Genomic DNA, 17,823 nt, shown 5'->3' with positions numbered 1-17,823 from the left:
ATCATTTATAACTAACTAACTATCTCCTTCTCCCTCCCCTCCAGCCTCTTCTTACCCTAATCCCCTCTAATCTCCATTATTCTCCAATTCTTTACCATCTATGTAATTTCTAATACTTTCCCCTGAAACTTCAGTTTTATTCACTACATCAGCTGTTTGACGCTTTTCTTTTATCCATCTCACCTCCTTTATTTCTCCAGATTCCATTGTTTCTCTTATTGTTGCAATATCAATTTTTTATCTCTTACTACTTACTCCAGTACTTGATTTTATTGCAGTCATTGGGGTTTTACTATCAGTTTTAATCAATGCTTCTAATTTTCTCCCTCCTACTATCTCTCCCCACAAATGTTTGAAATATATCAATCCTTCTATGGCCTCCCCCACACTTGGAGCTTCTGCTTCAGTGGTGGACTTTGCTACTCTTCTGGGTTTTCTGGATTTTCACCATATGGGACATCTCTTACCATCTGTCAAAGATATCATATAACCTAATTGTGTATGACCATCTTCAATATTCCTGAATGCAGCATCTGCATAGGCTTCCCAATAAATAAATCTTTCTTCTTCTAACTCACTTATTATCACTTCTCCCATTATGCTCTTAGTTTTTCTCATATCTTGAGTTGTTCCTTCTTTAAAAACTTTACTTAGTACACTAACATCGTATGATATTTCTGGCATGGTATGTAGCGAGACCCAATTCAACTGCCCTACCACTGATCTATATTCTGTTAACTCCTTTTGTCCTAACACTCTATTACCTGAAAATCTTCTAGCTTCTGGTTCTTTCACAGAATTTATGTGCAGCCACTGATTAAGACAAATTCCATTTTCCTTATGCTCTATTATTACTTAAAACTTTTACTTTCTTGTTCTCCTACTTGCAATTTCCCATTGTTTCCTTTAAAAATCCGTCACTTCATAGCAGAAATCATCTACATGTGTACATAAAATACCATTCAATGTATTGTCTTTCCTCCAAAAGAATATATTAGGTTCTAATCTACTTCTCTCACCTTTAAGCTTCCCCACCACTTTTACCACCATACAATACCATGCCTTTGATGCATCCTTAAGCCCAGAAACTGTTTTCTTCAATTTCCATAATTCAGTCCAACCATCTTCACTAGGTGGTTTTAAATATACCTCTCGTTGTATTTCATCGCCTTGTAGATAAGCAGTTTTTACATCTAACATATAACAATTCCAATCTTTCAGTTTTATTACTGTCAAACAAAATTTTGACATTTCAGCATTGCATTTAGGAACATCTTTTTCCCATCCAGCCATGTCTTCTTCAAAACGTCTAGCTACCAATCTTGCTTTACATATCCTTTCTCCCCCTTTTGCCTTTTCAATTACTATCCATCTTGTAGATATAGCTTTTGGTCCAACGTTATTTACCTCCTCATATACCTTGTTTTCTCTTCAACTTTGCAGTTCTTTTTCTTTAGCTTCAATTACACTTCTATTTTCGAATCCTAGCAAAACCTCTTCTTCATCTTCAATTTTTTCTACATGACTATAATCTCTTAAGTTAGCCCATCCCTTGTCACCTGATTGTGAGTCTTCTACATTGTAAGAATCAGCCCAAAATTTGCTTGAACTTGTTCCTGGTCTTCTACTTGTCCCGTATTTTTGTTTATAGCTCTAACTCTATTTCCCTTTCTGAATTTGGGTATCTCTTCTATTAACTCATCTTCTATTACCTCACTTTCCCCTTCATCTTCCAGTGTTTCCTCTGCCAAATCTCTTTCTGTAGTCTCTTCTATATCTGCCTTCCTTCTCCAGCCCATTATCATCTCCTTTCATCCTTCACAGTGTGTGTGTTTTGTCTATTTTAGGTATCTTTTCTTTTTCTGGTGATGGTCTTTGAATCCTAGCAACATGTATTCTAGCTACTTCTCTTAGAGAATCCTCATGTTTAACCACTACTGTTTTACCCGATACTCCCACTACCTGAGCAGGTCCTCTCCATTCATTTTCATTTTCTCTCTTATAGAATACCTCATCTCCCACTACTGCTTCTTCAAGTTTATGTTCTCTGACATTTTTGTTTAAAGCAGTTCTTATTTTATTACAAGACTCTTTTTTGATAAACACTACTCTGGCCTTATGCATTGCATTCAGTGTATCCCTTACTATGCTTTCTTCCATACCTTTCTCTCTGCTTACAGGACTTGAACTTTCTTCTCCCATTAAATTTGGCAAAGAAGGGTTTTTCCCAGATACTAATTGGTTAGGGGAGAATCCACCATTATTTATTAAGCAGTTCCTGGCACTCACTACCCATCTTAATGCTGTGGGCCAATCCACTTCCTCATCATCTTTCATCTTTCTTAAGCTTTCTTTGCTTATGCTTACTGTCTTTTCACACAATCCATTGCTCCATGGAGATTCAGTTGCTGTGGACAATACTTTAATATTCCATCTTTCTGCCATTCTCCTTACTTTTTCATTTTGAAATTCTCCCCTGTTGTCTGATAATATTTTAGAAGGTGCTCCAAATATAGCAAACCACCCATCAAAAAGTGTCTTTATAATAGTTTCTGGTTTCTTGTCTTTTATCCCAAAAGATTGACGATACCTTGTTGCCATATCTACCATTACCAAGAACTTTCTCTCTTATATCTCTCCCACATCCATTGCTACAACTTCATTAAATGTTTTACTGCAAGAAAATTGCAGTACTGGTTTAGCTGGGTCTCTTTTGTATCTTTTACATACCTCACAACTTGTGATTAAGTCTGTTAGTAACTTTTTTTTTTGTTTCCTCGTTTTCTTTCTCTCTCAAACCATCACTCCACTGTGCTGCTTCTGTTAGCTTCCGTATTTTATCTCCACTTCCGTGACAAAATTCTAGATGTAACTTCATCATTGCATCTATTATTTCCCTTAGACTCTTTCCCTTCCATCCCTCCAGTAACAATTCTTCTTCTACCTTCCTCCTCAAAATTGGTATTCTTAAGTGGCCCTGTTTGTGTTAACTTTACCTTCATTTCCCCTAATACTTCTATTTTAACATAGTTCTCTTTTAAATTGATAGTCATACCCATTTTACTCATGGTTTTCTTACCTATTAACCACGGTACATCACCCAGCAAAATTTTTGTCTTCAAATAAAACTTTTTGTTTTTCAGTATCACTAGTATTTACATTACTCCTTTCGACTTGTATGATGACGCACCGAAATTAGATACTTTATCAGACTTTTTCTTAGTATCGTTCATTCTCCTCAACTCTTCTTGATTCAAACCCACGACAATGTGTGCTGGTCACAATTCCCACTAACTGTTGACTTACATCCTGTGTCTAAAATTGCATCAACCTCTTCCCAAGACTCTTCCTCAAATTTACTACTTCTCTTAGGTAAACTTTTTCTTCTTCTTGTCCAGTTTCTGATTTCTTCTTATTTTGAAAATTCTTAGGACAGTCTGTAGCGCAATGCCATTCCGATTTGCATATTGCACACAGCGTTACTTTCCCTTCTCTATTTATAGGGTTCTTCCACCTCTACCTCGATTCACTTTTCCCCGATATCTTTGGTTTTCCCTCCCTTTCCCAAAATTCACGTAACCTTCTGATCCCAACCATTCCCCCTCCTCTTTATTCCCTAATCCCTCAAATATTCTTTTCATTATCTGCGACACTGTTTTATATTCCAACTTCTCTTGACCACAAGCTGCTAATACCATTTGTTTTTTATTTTCTGTGAGATTTGCGTGTTCTAGTTCATGAAAACCTTTTGCTTCCCTTTCAAGCATGCTTTTTCCTATTGCTCCACTACACTGACTCTGCCTTTTCATACCAAATTATAAAATCTCTCATATTGTAAAATACTTTTTCATTTTACTGTAATTTTCCATTAACGGATCTTTCAGATACACGTCATCTAGTTTGGGAGGATTATCTTTGAACCCTCTTTATTCTTAAGTTCATCTCTCTCTATTCCTTCTGTTACTTCTAAAGCTTTTCCTTTTCAGCTCATTTGTATCTCTATCCTCTGATGTATCACTTCTTCTCCACACACCACAAGCCAATCTTCGACTTGTCCTCTCCATCCTTTATAGTTGCCCTGTGTCCCGCTAAATCTCAGACAGTCTCTTCTCCATTTCATCTCCCAAACTTTACCATCAGATCCGTCCATTTTTAACCAAACAAGCTCTGTTACCATCAGATCCGTCCATTTTTAACCAGCCAAGCTTTGCTACCACTTGAAAGTTTTTCCTAGCCTAGCCCGTCCAAAAATGCTACAATTATGCAATCCAGCTATTCACGTTGTTCTTCGTTTATTATACAGTCCAGCTTACGACTGTAAAAACCCCAAAACAGACTTAAAACCCAAAATTAACAACCTAACCATCAAAGAGCTCTCTCTACTACACTATGCTATATTCAATACTCATGCATGCATTTGTTTACATTTTGCTCCCTTCCTCCATTTTCGTCCTATGACGTCACTTCCTATGACGTCGCAACAAGAATAAATAATTTTAAACATAAAGAATGCTTTGCTATAAAAACATCGTATAAAATTAAACTTGTGCTTTTTATACATTTTGTATTGCCCATACCATTTCACTAATGAAGAAAATAAAAATAAAATAATAATGATTAACTTATAAAACTGACATATAATCAGCCTTTGCAGTGCTGAGGTTTGGTGCATTCACCTGTTAGACAAGCGGATCCTTCTTCTTTGATTGTTGCTGTCACAGTAGCAGAGCAAACTGGATAATCTTTCCCTCAACCAAATTTTTTAGGTCAATTCCTTCAGCAATTTCAGTTTTGCCTCCTGCTACTCTGATGTTAGCGAAGGATGGTATGAATGGTCAGGAGGCTTTTGTTTCCTGTGCAGATGATTCTTTGGCACCGGGTGCCATGGCATGAAGCAGAGCCAACCATTCCTCTGGTATGGAGCGGGTATTTGCTTCCAAATTCAAGTCTCCTTTAGAGGAGTTGAAACTCCTCCCATCTCAGGGAGCAGAAGGTTCTGCTGCCGCCACCTCTGCTTCCCCAAGAATTCCCTCTAATGAGCTGTAGGCTCATGAAATTGACTGTGATGCTGAATAAGAGCAGGTAGTATCATCAGCTTTTCAGAGAATGATTAAGGTCTGTGCTAGCAAATTTCCTTTTTTCTTTAAGGAACCAGTAGCTCAGGATTCGAGGTCCCTTAGGACTGCTAGGCTGGAACCCAAGGTGGATCCCCTTCTGTCTCTAAAACTGGCTAAGTTGGCACTGAACAGATCTGACACAGTGGCTAAGTTGCTCCATCAGAAAGTTTACTCCAAAAGTTCTTCCTCTTTTCTTCCCCTCTTTATGAGAAAGAGGAGAGTGATGTCTCATGATATTAGGCAGTTGCCTGATTTAACTCCATCTTCCATTAGAGACTGATTTTTTCTTGCTGCTGGACCCAATTAAAAAGAGAGCTCTTTCCTCAGGTAAGATTGTGTTAACTCCTTTGGAGTCAGAAGGAAGGCAGATCCTTTTGTTACCCCAGTTTGTGCCAGGAAAAGTGAACATTGTGGCAAACCAACTGAGCAGGAAGAACCTGATTCTGTCTTCTGAATGGACCTTGCATCCACAAGTCTGCAAGAACCTGTGGAAGCTATGGGGCACTCCTCTAATGGATCTGTTCGCCACCAGGTTCAACAGTCGCCTGCCAGTGTACTGCTCTCCAATTCAGGATCCTCAGGCATGGGCAATCGACGCAATGCTTTTAGACTAGTCTTATCTAGACCTCTATTCTTCCCCCCCCCCTCCCATTTGCTATGTTACAAAGAGTACTAGCAAAATTCTGTATGGCTGTGAATTCACACATGACTTTAGTGACCCCTTTGTGGCCACACACAGAATGTTTCTCAGACCTGCCTGTGTTAGTAGATCACCCAAGGCTTCTTCCACCAAGGAAAGATCTTCTCAAACAGCCAGAATGTATAAGGTTTCACCAAAACTTTACCATACTTCAGCTGACCGCCTGGAGACTCTCAACCATCTTACAAGTAAGGAGTTTTTTGAAGGAATGCATGTCTATCCTTAATAAGGGAGTCAACTAATGCATTGTATCAAAGACAGTGGGCAGTATATAGGGCTCCGTTAGAAGGCTTTCCTGCACCCGTACCTCTGTGAATAACAAAAGTAAATTCTTACTTCACGTTGCTACAGCAGACATTTTTCAGTTCCTGCCATTAAAAGGTATCAATCCATGTTAGCTTCTGTATATTGAGGCATACTAGCTTAGATATTTCGTCTAACATGGATAATAAGGAGGAGGCCATCTGCTCCTTCCAAAATGAGATTCCAAAATCTCCACATAAACCCATGGGCTGGAATTTGGATGTGGTGCGTAAGTATTTAAATTTGAGCCATTGAGCGCAGTCTCTTAAAAATTTGATAGTGAATACTCTGTTTTTGTTAGCTTTGGCCTTGGGAAAAAGAGTCAGTAAGCTTCAGACTTTCTCATGCTGTGTACGCTTTACTACCCAAGGTGCAGTCCTTTCTTTTCTACCTCTTTTCAGAGCCAAGAATTACTTTCTCACATCCTCTGCTTCACTGTTTAGTCTGTGTTCTTTGATGTCAGATGGAGAAGAAACTTCCCTATGTCCAGTCAGAGCTCTCTCTATATGCTTACCTTACAGACCTTACAGTTCGTTCGGGTTGCCCCAGGTCCCTCAGTGTGAGGCACCTCTGATGTCTACCAGAGAGTTGCTAATGCATCTTCTGGTATATTTTGCATCTTCCAATCTTGGATGGTCTGGGATGCAGCTTAGATATTTGTCGAGCTTATTCTTGAACACGTCTACGCTCACTCCTGATATGGTCCTCAGATGAGCTGGTAATGCATTGAATAGACGCTACATTATCGATGCTGTTGCATAGTGGATTAATATCCTGTGTGCTTTCCTTAGTTTTCCTGGTATAGTTTTGGGCACTATTAATCTACCTCTGCTTGCTCTTTCTGATTTTTAAGCTCCATAATGTTTTCGGTAATTCTTGCTATCTGTTTCCGTGCCTGTATTATCATGTATCGTTCTCTTCTTCTTTCGAGACTATAAGTTTAAGAATTGTAGTCTTTCCCAGTAGTCAGGGTCCTTGACTACTTCTATTCTAGCTGTAAAGGACCTTTGTACACTCTATTTGTGCGATATCCTGTTGGTAGTGCAGGTACCATATCATTGCAATATTCAAGTGGACTACGTACATACGTTTTATAAAGCATAATCATGTTTTCGGCTTTTCTTGTTTTGAAGTGCCAGAACAACATTCCCATTTTTGCTTTGCATTTTGCCAATAGTATTACTATTTGATCATTGCATAACATATTCCTATTCAACATCACACCAAGGTCTTTAACTGCTTCCTTATATGTGGTTGTCTCGTTATTAGGTCCCCTAAATGCATATAGCATTCCTTCTTTATCACCATAATTTATTGATTCAAATTTATCAGAGTTAAATACCATCCTATTTACCTCTGCCCATTTATATATTTTGTTTAGATCTCTTTGTAGCGAGTTCCTATCTTTGTCACAAGTAATTTCTCTACTTATTCTTGTGTCATCGGCGAAACTTCTCACTACCAAGTCCTTAACATTCCTGTCTATGTCTGCAATCATAATAACAAACAGCAATGCAGCCAACACCGTACCTTGCTGCATACCGAAAATTACCTTAGCTTCGTCCGATTTCTCATCATTTGCAATCACTATCTGTTTTCTGTTTTGCAAAAATTCTTTTATCCATCTTCCTACTTTGTCCACAATATTATGTTTTCTAATTTTTTTCACTAACATATTATGGTCTACCTTGTCAAAAGCTTTTGCAAAGTCTATAAACCACATCTGTATCTTTTTCGTTTATCATATTTTTATATATGTTTTCATGGTGGACTAACAGTTGGGTTTGTGTACTTTTTCCGGGTACAAAACCATGTTGGCCTATATTTAACAAATTATTTTTCATTAAATGTTTCATTATATTTTTCTTCATTATCCCTTCATACACTTTCATAATATGTGATGTTAGACTCACAGGCCTATAATTACTTGCTTCTAGTCTTGATCCACTTTTGAAAATATGGGTAATACATGCTAATTTATGTTCATCATAAATCTTGCCTGTATCTACACTTTGTCTTAATAATATTGGGAGCGGCTTTGCGATAGAATGAGCTACTTTCTTTAACAAAATGGCAGGGACGCCGTCTGGTCCGGCTGCTGATCCATTTTTAATTTCATTAATAGCCTGCACAATATCAGCTTCGTTAATATCTATGCCTGATGAATATTCACGATTTTCTTCCCTTATTTCTGTATCATTGTCTTCATTATCAATTCCAGGTGCAAATTCTCTATCTTTCTGCTAATATGTTGCATATTTCCTTTTTTCATTCGTTAATCGCCCTTCAGTTCTCAGTGGGCCTATTTCTACTCTTCTTGTGTTCATCTTTTTTGCATATGAATAAAATATTTTGGAGTTTGCTTGATATTTTGTTGGGTCTTTTCTTCTAAGTCCCATTTATCATTTTCTTTTGATTGTATAATCTTTTCTTTATAAGTCTCTTAATCATTTGAAATTTCTTTGGTATTCCTTCAGTTATTTTCATTATGTGTTCTGCTGACTTGTTCCAGCTTGAAGGATCATATCCTTTCAATATGTCTGTGAATATTTTTGCATCCTTTTGGTTGGAGTTATTATTGATCTCAATGATAAGAAACCCTAGCTCCCTGCTTGCCAAGTGATCATATTGGTAATCTGCAAGGCAAGCGAGATTCTTCCATCTCTTACCACTGTTGTTGCTAGACACTTTCATGATGTTCAATTTTTAATAATTCACTCGAAAAAAACACCTTAGTCGGCGCTTTATTGTGCTATTCTGAGTTTAATCCAATCACCGACAGTTCACGAACACTTCTAACTATAGGTCACTCGCTAATCATATGTTATATGTGTGAAATCGGGTTGATTATTTAGACCAAGAATGAATACGTCTTCAGACCAAGAACGGGCAAAATGGTGGCAACCTTTTTTTTGCAGCCCTAGGGAGCCTGACTTACCCTTGTCAAAGAATGCTATATCTTATCTGATCAAGGGTCTGGTCAGAGAGGCACATGCAAATTTTTACTTCTGCACAAAGTAAGATTTCACAGTGTGAGTGGTAGCAACCACTTTCAGTTTCCATAAGAATCTCTCTCAGGAGAAAGTTGTCAGTGCTATGCAGTGGAGGTGTAACTCTGTATTTGCCTCACACTATCTATGAGATGTGGAAATTCAGTATGAATCATGCAGAGCTCTTTCACTCTTCATTATGGCAGGGGCACTTACATCCTGAACAGTTGGGGTAGTTTCACTGTAACCTTTCCCATTTAGTTAGGAAATTGTCGAGTTTTGGGGAGTATGAAGGGACCTATGTTGTACAGTATTAGGTAAGGACTTCATTCTTTTACTGTCGTTGCTCTGCTGGCCTAGGTACAAGGCCTTGTGTCCCACTTGCATCAGAGTGAGATTGGTATCCTTAGCATGGAACCTTCAGCATCATTCAAAGGTCTTGCCACTTAATGAATTAGTCCCCGCTTGGCAGCAGTATCAGCAGATGGCTGCTGATCATTAGGTAAGTAGCATCTTATTCCGGGTGGAATTTTATGGTTTTCTTGGAAGTTTATTTATTTTGTCCTCACACCTTTCCCACCTGCTTAGTTCAATGTGGGAATCAGCTATCATAATAGAGAGGTAAGATTAATGTAAAATATAGAAATTTTTATAATAAAATGTATTTTTTAAATACTTACTTCTATATTATGTAGCTCCCCCACCTCCCCACTCATGTGGACAGAAGAAAAAAAAATTGAATGGAAAACTATGGATGCTCAAACTATCGGAAATGGATGGGTGAATAGATGTTTCAAACTAAACAATTTTTTTTTTTTTTTTTTTTTTTCACTATCTTCCTCCCGCCTGACGTGGGAAATACAGCTGTCGTAATAGGGACAAGTATTTAAAAATATATTTGATTATAAAAATTTCTATTTGGTGTGCATTTGTTTTTCAGGGTTTACTTGTACTTGTTAATTCTCTTCCTAAACCTGAGACTGATAATGAAAGCTGGCTACGGGTAGCTCACAGACTTTGGGTCGCCAAGTATGATATATCTGAGGATGTAGCAGGACTCGCTGAACAATTGTGGAATGATGCAAAGATGGAGGTGTGTAACAAGCTTATCATATTGTCATCACATGAAGGTTTGAGTCCTTATCTCTAGTAGGATCATATGCATTAAATGTTGATAATTTTATATGCTTTGGGACATCTACAGTAATTTACCAAAGTATTGTATATTGATAAGTTCTGTTACACAAAAAAAGTCATGTTTTTCAGTATCAGATGTTGTGTCCAGAGTATAAAAACCCTCTTAAAGCTTTGTTAGAAAAGTTTAAATCAGTTAAAAGAGGAAAGAAAATGCTTGTGTATAGAAAGTTAGAGTAAAAGATTTTATTGTGCTCATATTTTATTTTCCTTATATTCCAGAGAGTAGCTGATTTTCCTTATATTCCAGAGAGTAGCTGTTACAGTTCTCATTATATTGTGAAAAAAGTAGCTGGTGTATGAATGAATAGAGGGAAAAAATGCTTGTGCACTGAATGTTAGAATAAAAGATTTTATTTTGCTCATATTCAGTTTTCATTATATTAAGAGAGTAGCTGTTACAGTTCTCATTGTATTGTGAAGTAACTATTTTATGAATGAATAGAAATTTACTTTTATTTAAAATAGCATCTGCAGTGAAATAATAATACATTTCTCTCTGCGTGGCATTATTCATTTAACTTTCCCCTATTACTGGTCAGTTCTTGAATAAGCCATTTTTTTTTCATATGTGGAATTTTTAGTTAAAAAGTTTATGTTGGCATTTAACTTTAAATAGAATTATCCCTTCTTTTGTTTTAAATTTTTGTTACTTTGAAAAATATTTTTTTGTGTTCATCATATGTGCTAATACCAGCATTTGTTGGATTGTTCAAAGGCTGATGAAGCTATGAACCAGGGTATTCTGGAAGATCTTGTGCATCCAGTTGATGATGTCCGTGCTGCTGGTGCTGCAGCTTTGGCTGCTTTAGCCAAAGACCACCCTGACTTTGTAGCTCCTGTTACCTTACAACTAATTGAAATCTTCAAGTCCAAGTTGGAGGTGAGCTAATGAGTTTTGCATTTTCAATTTTTGTCAGAAATATGTGTAATTATGACAAATTAAATGGAGGAATAAAGGATTGTTGAATATTCCAACAGCTAAGTATATATTTTCAATACCTAATGAAATTTTTTTGTCTTTGGAACGTCTGAAAAGTATACATAACACACTTTTTACATACCATACATATAAATTGAAAATATGCTTTCATTACAGTCCCCTTTATTTTGATATGAGTTTTGTATTTCAGCATTGTCAGCTTCTTTCAGTTGTTTTACTTATCCTGTTCTTCAGATGACTCCAGCTGTACGAGATCAGTATGATCGCATTGTGTCCGAAGCAATTGATCTCTGGGAAGGAAGAGAGGGCGTAGCTTTGGCCATCAAGCAATTGGCTCCTCTTTTGGATGCTGAGACAGCAGTTACTCTTGCCAATTTCTTTGTACCAGATGCTCTTGGTGACCGTAATCCAGAAGTGAGAAACAAAATGTTGGATGCTGCCATGGCAGTTGTTAACTCTCATGGAAAAGTAAGTCATTTTGTAAAGTTTGATATGGTGTATCACAATAATTGACACCACTGGTGGGTTTGCATGATAATAAACAATCTTTTATGAGACATTTAGATAACAGGGTTATCCATGGTGTGTGTGATATTTAACAGTGTATGGGAGAGGCAAACTTTGAATGAAAATTGCTATGGATTGTGTATGGGGAAAATTTTCTACTTTTTAAACAGTATATGTAATGCTTTGAGAGTAAAAGCCTGAAAAGACACTTTTGATTACAGAACTCTTGATGACAGACATCCCAGTTAATCCAAACACCCAAAGCCATAAATTCCTTTTCTGGTAAACCTGAAGATGATTACAAGAGAAGGCTTAGGACATTTTTACAGTTGAGACTAAAACTGAACTTTGATGATACTGTATACAGGTATTTTAAAGGTACCATTGTTAAACCACCAGTGAATTTAATTATGCATTCCTCACTTATAGGAAACATTCCTCATTTTAACAAGGAATCTGAAGCTGCTTGACTGTCCTCTATGAAATCCTGTAAAAGATTATGGTGGTCATTTGCTGCTGCAACCTATATCTCCCAAGGGAATACCCTTGCTTAATGAAAATTGCCTTCCTTCATCTTATGTAGTACCTGGTAAGGGAAAGGTATAATATCTCGAGTTGGAGGTTTGAAATTTGGGAGTGAACTCTCGGAGAAAATTTGACTCATCAAAGATTATGCGGATTAAAGTACTAAAGTAATTAAGGAACAAACTTTTTAACTGAAAGATGAGGGTAGTAACATTACATAACTTTTAATCTAATACCAAAATATGAGAATTTAGTTATGGCATGTCAGTTGATTGAGCGAGGGTCCTATGAATGTCGAATTACTATGGGGAGTAGCTTTTGAGTCCCTGTATTTTTAATGAGGAGAACTCTCTTGTAGCTTATGTTCTCTCGTGGCTCAAATGCAAATCTAGCATGGCAAGTGTATTGGTTGAATTGAAATAGCGAATGAGTATTAGAATGATTTGATCTGATGTGAATGATGAGTATTATAACAGATTTGATGTGATAGAAGATTTTGCACATTATACAATGACTTTCACTGTCATTCCTGTATGAAAAATAGTTTTAAAGTCCAAAGCTATAGTGGTTTAAAACAAGGTATTTATGTGTCTACTTTATAACCTAATTCTTAAGGCTACTGGGGAATTATTGCATTCTTTTAGTTGCTTTTTTTTTTATTTCAAAGTCAGTTCTCTTTGCTGTTTATGAAAAAAAATTAACCTTCATTTGAAAGATGCTAGTGTAATTTTTTTGTATAAATTGTTTATGCCTCTGTTATTTGTATGAGAGTGGTCACCTAAAATATTTTCTTACTGTGTACTAACAAAGGAATCATTCTTCTTCCGCTCCTCAGGAAACTGTGAACAGCCTTCTTCCAGTATTTGAAAAGTTCCTAAATACAGCTCCCAACCATGCCAGTTATGATGCTGTACGCCAGAGTGTGATAATTTTGATGGGATCTCTGGCCAAGCATTTAGATCCAACTGATCCAAAGATCAAGCCCATTGTGGCAAAACTGGTAGAAGCCCTTCATACACCATCACAGCAGGTTAGTTAAATTTATTCCTTATGTGTAGGAATTTTGCCTTTTTACTTATGTATTAGGATATTAGTGTGATAGTAAACAGTAGTAAATAAGTCATTGTATTAACAGTAAATTTGGTATTGTTTGATTTCAGGTACAAGAAGCTGTGGCGAACTGTTTGTATCCTCTGGTATCTGCAATACGAGATGATTGTCCAAAAATGGTTACCAAACTCATGAAAGTACTACTCGAATCTGAAAATTATGGAGAGCGCAAGGGTGCCTCATATGGTCTTGCTTCTTTGGTTAAGGGTATGGGTATCCTGGCTCTCAAGCAGCTGGACATCATGACCCAGTTGACAACAGCTATTCAGGTACTGTTATTTTCCATTAATAAATTTTTCAGGGAGTAGTCATCATGCAAGTTACACCAGCTTTTTTCATATCTTTTATTTATCTTTTATTAGAGTTTACTCAGTATAGAAAGAAAAAAAAGTGTGGAAACAGAAAAACAGTAGTAACAGAATAACCTTGCCATCAGTTACATTGGTGGAGTATGAAGTGAATAAGATATATATGATAGCAAAGCAGAATTATTAGGGCAGGAGGGGAATAGAGAAACACAGCTGTGCAAACATTTTATTTAAAGAGGTTGTGATATTATGAGTAACATGGGAGCCAGTATGAGTGTATGAGGACCATAACTTAGGACTTAGTTGTTTTAAGGCCTTCATTGAGGTTACTTTGTTCACCCCACGTGGTGGGGCAAGAATAACAATATGAGTAACATAAGGGACAATGAAGGAAGCAAGTATAATTGTAACTGTGCACTTATTTGCTGTTCCATTGGGATGCCAGCATTTACTGCCATAGGTCAGGATGATGAGAAGATAAATGAATTTAGAATTGTTTGTTCAGCATAGGTATATGGATGCCAGCCATTCCACAAGTGCACAAAGTCTTGAGACAGTGTTTTTCTTATTCAAGATATTTTTAAAGGTGTCAAGTTTAAGCTAATCTTCTCCACACCTTTGTTTTATTATTTCACTTACACTAATAGTTAGTTTGGTGTAGAGCAAGATGGTATACAATTCACTTAGTTTCAGCTGTTCACTCTCCAGTGATCTTATGAAGCTTTCGAATTGCGCTCTAAAACCTTGTAGTGATTCTGCATCTGCCTTGGGTTTAGAAGAGTTTTCTAACTAAACTCAATTTGATTTTATCTTTTCTGCCATAGGTCTCTTTTAACAAATTCACTGCTTGTAAATATGTATCACCTAATTTAAAACCAGATATCAGTTCCAGAGCCTCACCTTCCAATAGGCCCGTCAAATAAGAAAACTTTTGTATTTTCTCAAAATCAGTACGTTGGTGTACTGATACTTCATAAAGTTCCTAGAATGAATTCCATTCCGATACATCACCATTGAAATGTTTTAGGTGTAATTTAGGTAACTTTGCACTAGCTTTAACAGGCAATATCAGTGCACTAGGTTCACCTCTTACAGCTAGAAGACTCGTAATGGAGGAGTTTAGTGTATGAATTTCAGTGTCTACCTTTAGGGTAAATTCAGCTTGATTAATAATTTGGTCAGGTTGTCCTCCAGGATCCATTCGATCCAATATTTCATTGTCTAATTCCTGGATTTTCTGCAAATATTCCTTCAAGGAGTCTCTGAATGAAGAAATACTATTAATATTACCTGCATCAATAGTGGTTTCAACCTTTTTTGACCAGTTAGTTATCACAGACTTAAACCCCCCCCCCCATCTTCTCTCTAATTCTTCCAGGTTAGACATCTTAGCCTATAATTTACCAATAATAAATATACAAGTTCTTAATACTAAAAGAGTGTACAAACTGCCAACTCCAGAAAATATATATACTGCATTAGCAAATGTAATATTTGAAAGTTGGCTACACCTCTTCACATCAATGAATGGTAGATCACTACACATCAATGAATGGTAGATCACTACTGGTTATATTATATACTGTATATGTGCCCTTGACTACACATACATATGTATAATGTACAACATAGAGTTTTATTTCAAATTAAATTTCACTTACAATATTCTGACTCACTCAGAATAAGTAGAGCATTTCAAAGCGTCAGTGTTATCGTATTGCCTAAACGGTTTGAAACGTACTGACCTAATTGTAGTCTTAAGTCCTATACTACGACACCCAGTTTACTTCATTCTTATGATAGTTCAAATTGTGATTATATCAATACATTGCATTGTGTATATGAACTAAACAACCAATATTAACTTATTGTTGGTGCATCCAATGTTCCCAGCTTGAAATACAGTAGCCAGATTGGCGTGAGCACAATCTTTATTTCGTGTCCCTCATCCAAAGCACACCTCAAGAAATTCTCCTTACATTTAGATAAGCATATCTCCTAAAGGAAGTTTTCCTTAAATGTACTTTAAGATGAAAAGGAATACTTAAGTGGATATGTAGGCACCGACAATTATGGCTGCATTCTTGAGTCCTTATTAGCTCAAACCGCATTGTATCAAAGCCGTGAAGAGACTGACTTCACAGCTGTCTTTGACCAATACCAAACCTTCGACTAACCACCGGACAAACAACCGATACCGGTAGTTAAGCACTATTACTCGTATACTTACAATTAAAACAATGCATTGCGTTGTGTATATTAATCTAAGACATAAAACTATATAAACTTACTGTTAGTTCAGATGGTGCATTCAATAGTCTTAGCTTGAATTAGAATCAGATTGGCATGAGCACAATCTCTACTTCGTAACCTTCATCCAAAGCACACCTCAAGAAATTCTCCCTAAATTTAGATATGCATATCTCCTAAAGGAAATCTTCCTAAATGAACTTTTAAGATGAAAGGGAATACTTAAGTGGACTTGGAGGCACCAACAACTATGGCTGTATTCCCTTTTCTTGAGTCCCTACTAGTTAGAACTACACTGCACCAGGGCTGTGACGAGACTGACTTCACGTTCGTCTTTTGCCAACATCAAACATTCAGCTAACCACCGGACAAACAACCGATGCCGGTAGTTAACCATTATTACACATATACTTACAATTAAATACAATACTTACAATTAAATACACGAAACAGCCAAAACAATGCTTTACATAAATTTAAAAAGAATACATAAAACCTTATCACAACTTGCGGAAAAGTACAATCTCTCTCATCGAAGTTTCAACAGTGACTTCGTGAGGCTCCACCCATCCACCAGGTGGTGAAATGGACATGCTTACCCAGTCTAGTCTTCAACAGATTTGATAATGACCAGCAGGATATGGAATTGTCCCCGTGGTTGCAAGACTGCATTTGTGCTACGGCTTGCCACTTTGCATACAAGGGAGAAGACCCATGGCAAGATTTACTATAGCATGAATTGGTAATTATTTCTATAGTGGGTAATAGTTACTTGGCAACACTCATCTCTTGCTGCAGCAAGTAGAAGGCTCTAGTGTCGAAACCTGAGGTAAAACAAAACGGATTGTCTGTTTGTATTCCCGCCCTGAATAGATGTAGATCTGACAAATAAGCTATAGACTGGTTTATTATTTGGATGAATTACATGCATTGAATTATTTTTAAAGTGGAAACAATACAAATATCAAGAAATTGGAAGGGTTCCAAGCTGACAACTTAGTCCCAACAACTGCTGTGGAAGTTGCGATGAAACCTCCGCAGAATAGTAATAATAATAATAATAATAATAAAATTATTGAGAATGATAACGCAGTCAGGGGGATGATGGCAAATCTTGCCCACCATCATTGATACCACTGAAGCCTAGGATGGGTACTAATACCAATTAGTGAATATGTCATTGGTAAGTGGGCAGAGCCACAGCGAAGAGATGTTCCCCCATATGTAAACTTCTCTTCACTGTGGGTGGGGCCTCATGACATGATATGTTAACATCACTGTTGTGTTCAAAACTGTTACCTGCGATTTTGTTGGTTCTGGCATAGGAAACACACTTTTACTCTGATAAATACCAGAAACATTGAACTTGGCTACTAAATAATACTTGCCAGAATTCACCTTTATCCGATGCTTTGGTGAAAAGGTGTTGCCGAAAAACCGTTTCATCGGCTCTGAATTCCTTAGTAGATATTTTTATATAAGTGACTTATCAAGCAATTACATAGCTAACAGCTTCCTACCACGGCAGACCAAAAATTCAGATTTCGCGGTGGCGCTACTGTCGCTAGTGTAGGTGACAGGGTCCCGCCCACTATCGGGACTGACAGGTACAACTCAGCAGGAAACATCCCTTCATTTTTCTCCCGGCTCTTGATCAACATCGGTGGATTTTGGGCAGTACCTTGAGTCATTTGTTGGATTGTTTTTGTGTATTTGGTGACGTACTCAGATTTTATGTGGCCTTTTTTGCAATTAGTGAATTATTAGGTTATTTTGTAATTTTTCACTATTTTGCCATGTCAGATTCTAGTTCTAGTGCTCGGTTCTGTACCGAGGGATGTAAAATTAGATTAAGTAAGATTATGTATGATTCTCA

The 17,823-nt window shown here is 37.0% G+C and overlaps 1 protein-coding gene across 1 annotated transcript in view; it reads left to right on the top strand.

The window, feature by feature from the left end:
- Window positions 1-17,823, top strand: part of LOC136843979 (stalled ribosome sensor GCN1) — a 194,685-nt gene that overhangs the window by 116,646 nt on the left and 60,216 nt on the right. The window contains exons 20-24 of the mRNA XM_067112996.1: window positions 10,051-10,203; window positions 11,023-11,187; window positions 11,482-11,715; window positions 13,115-13,309; window positions 13,440-13,658. Coding sequence (XP_066969097.1) covers window positions 10,051-10,203; window positions 11,023-11,187; window positions 11,482-11,715; window positions 13,115-13,309; window positions 13,440-13,658 — 966 coding nt within the window. The remainder of the gene's footprint in view (window positions 1-10,050; window positions 10,204-11,022; window positions 11,188-11,481; window positions 11,716-13,114; window positions 13,310-13,439; window positions 13,659-17,823) is intronic.

This window comes from Macrobrachium rosenbergii, chromosome 12, assembly GCF_040412425.1.
Source record: "Macrobrachium rosenbergii isolate ZJJX-2024 chromosome 12, ASM4041242v1, whole genome shotgun sequence".
NCBI lineage: Eukaryota > Metazoa > Arthropoda > Malacostraca > Decapoda > Palaemonidae > Macrobrachium > Macrobrachium rosenbergii.
Note: the sequence above shows the minus strand (reverse complement) of the source record. Positions and strands in the feature narration are given on the sequence as shown.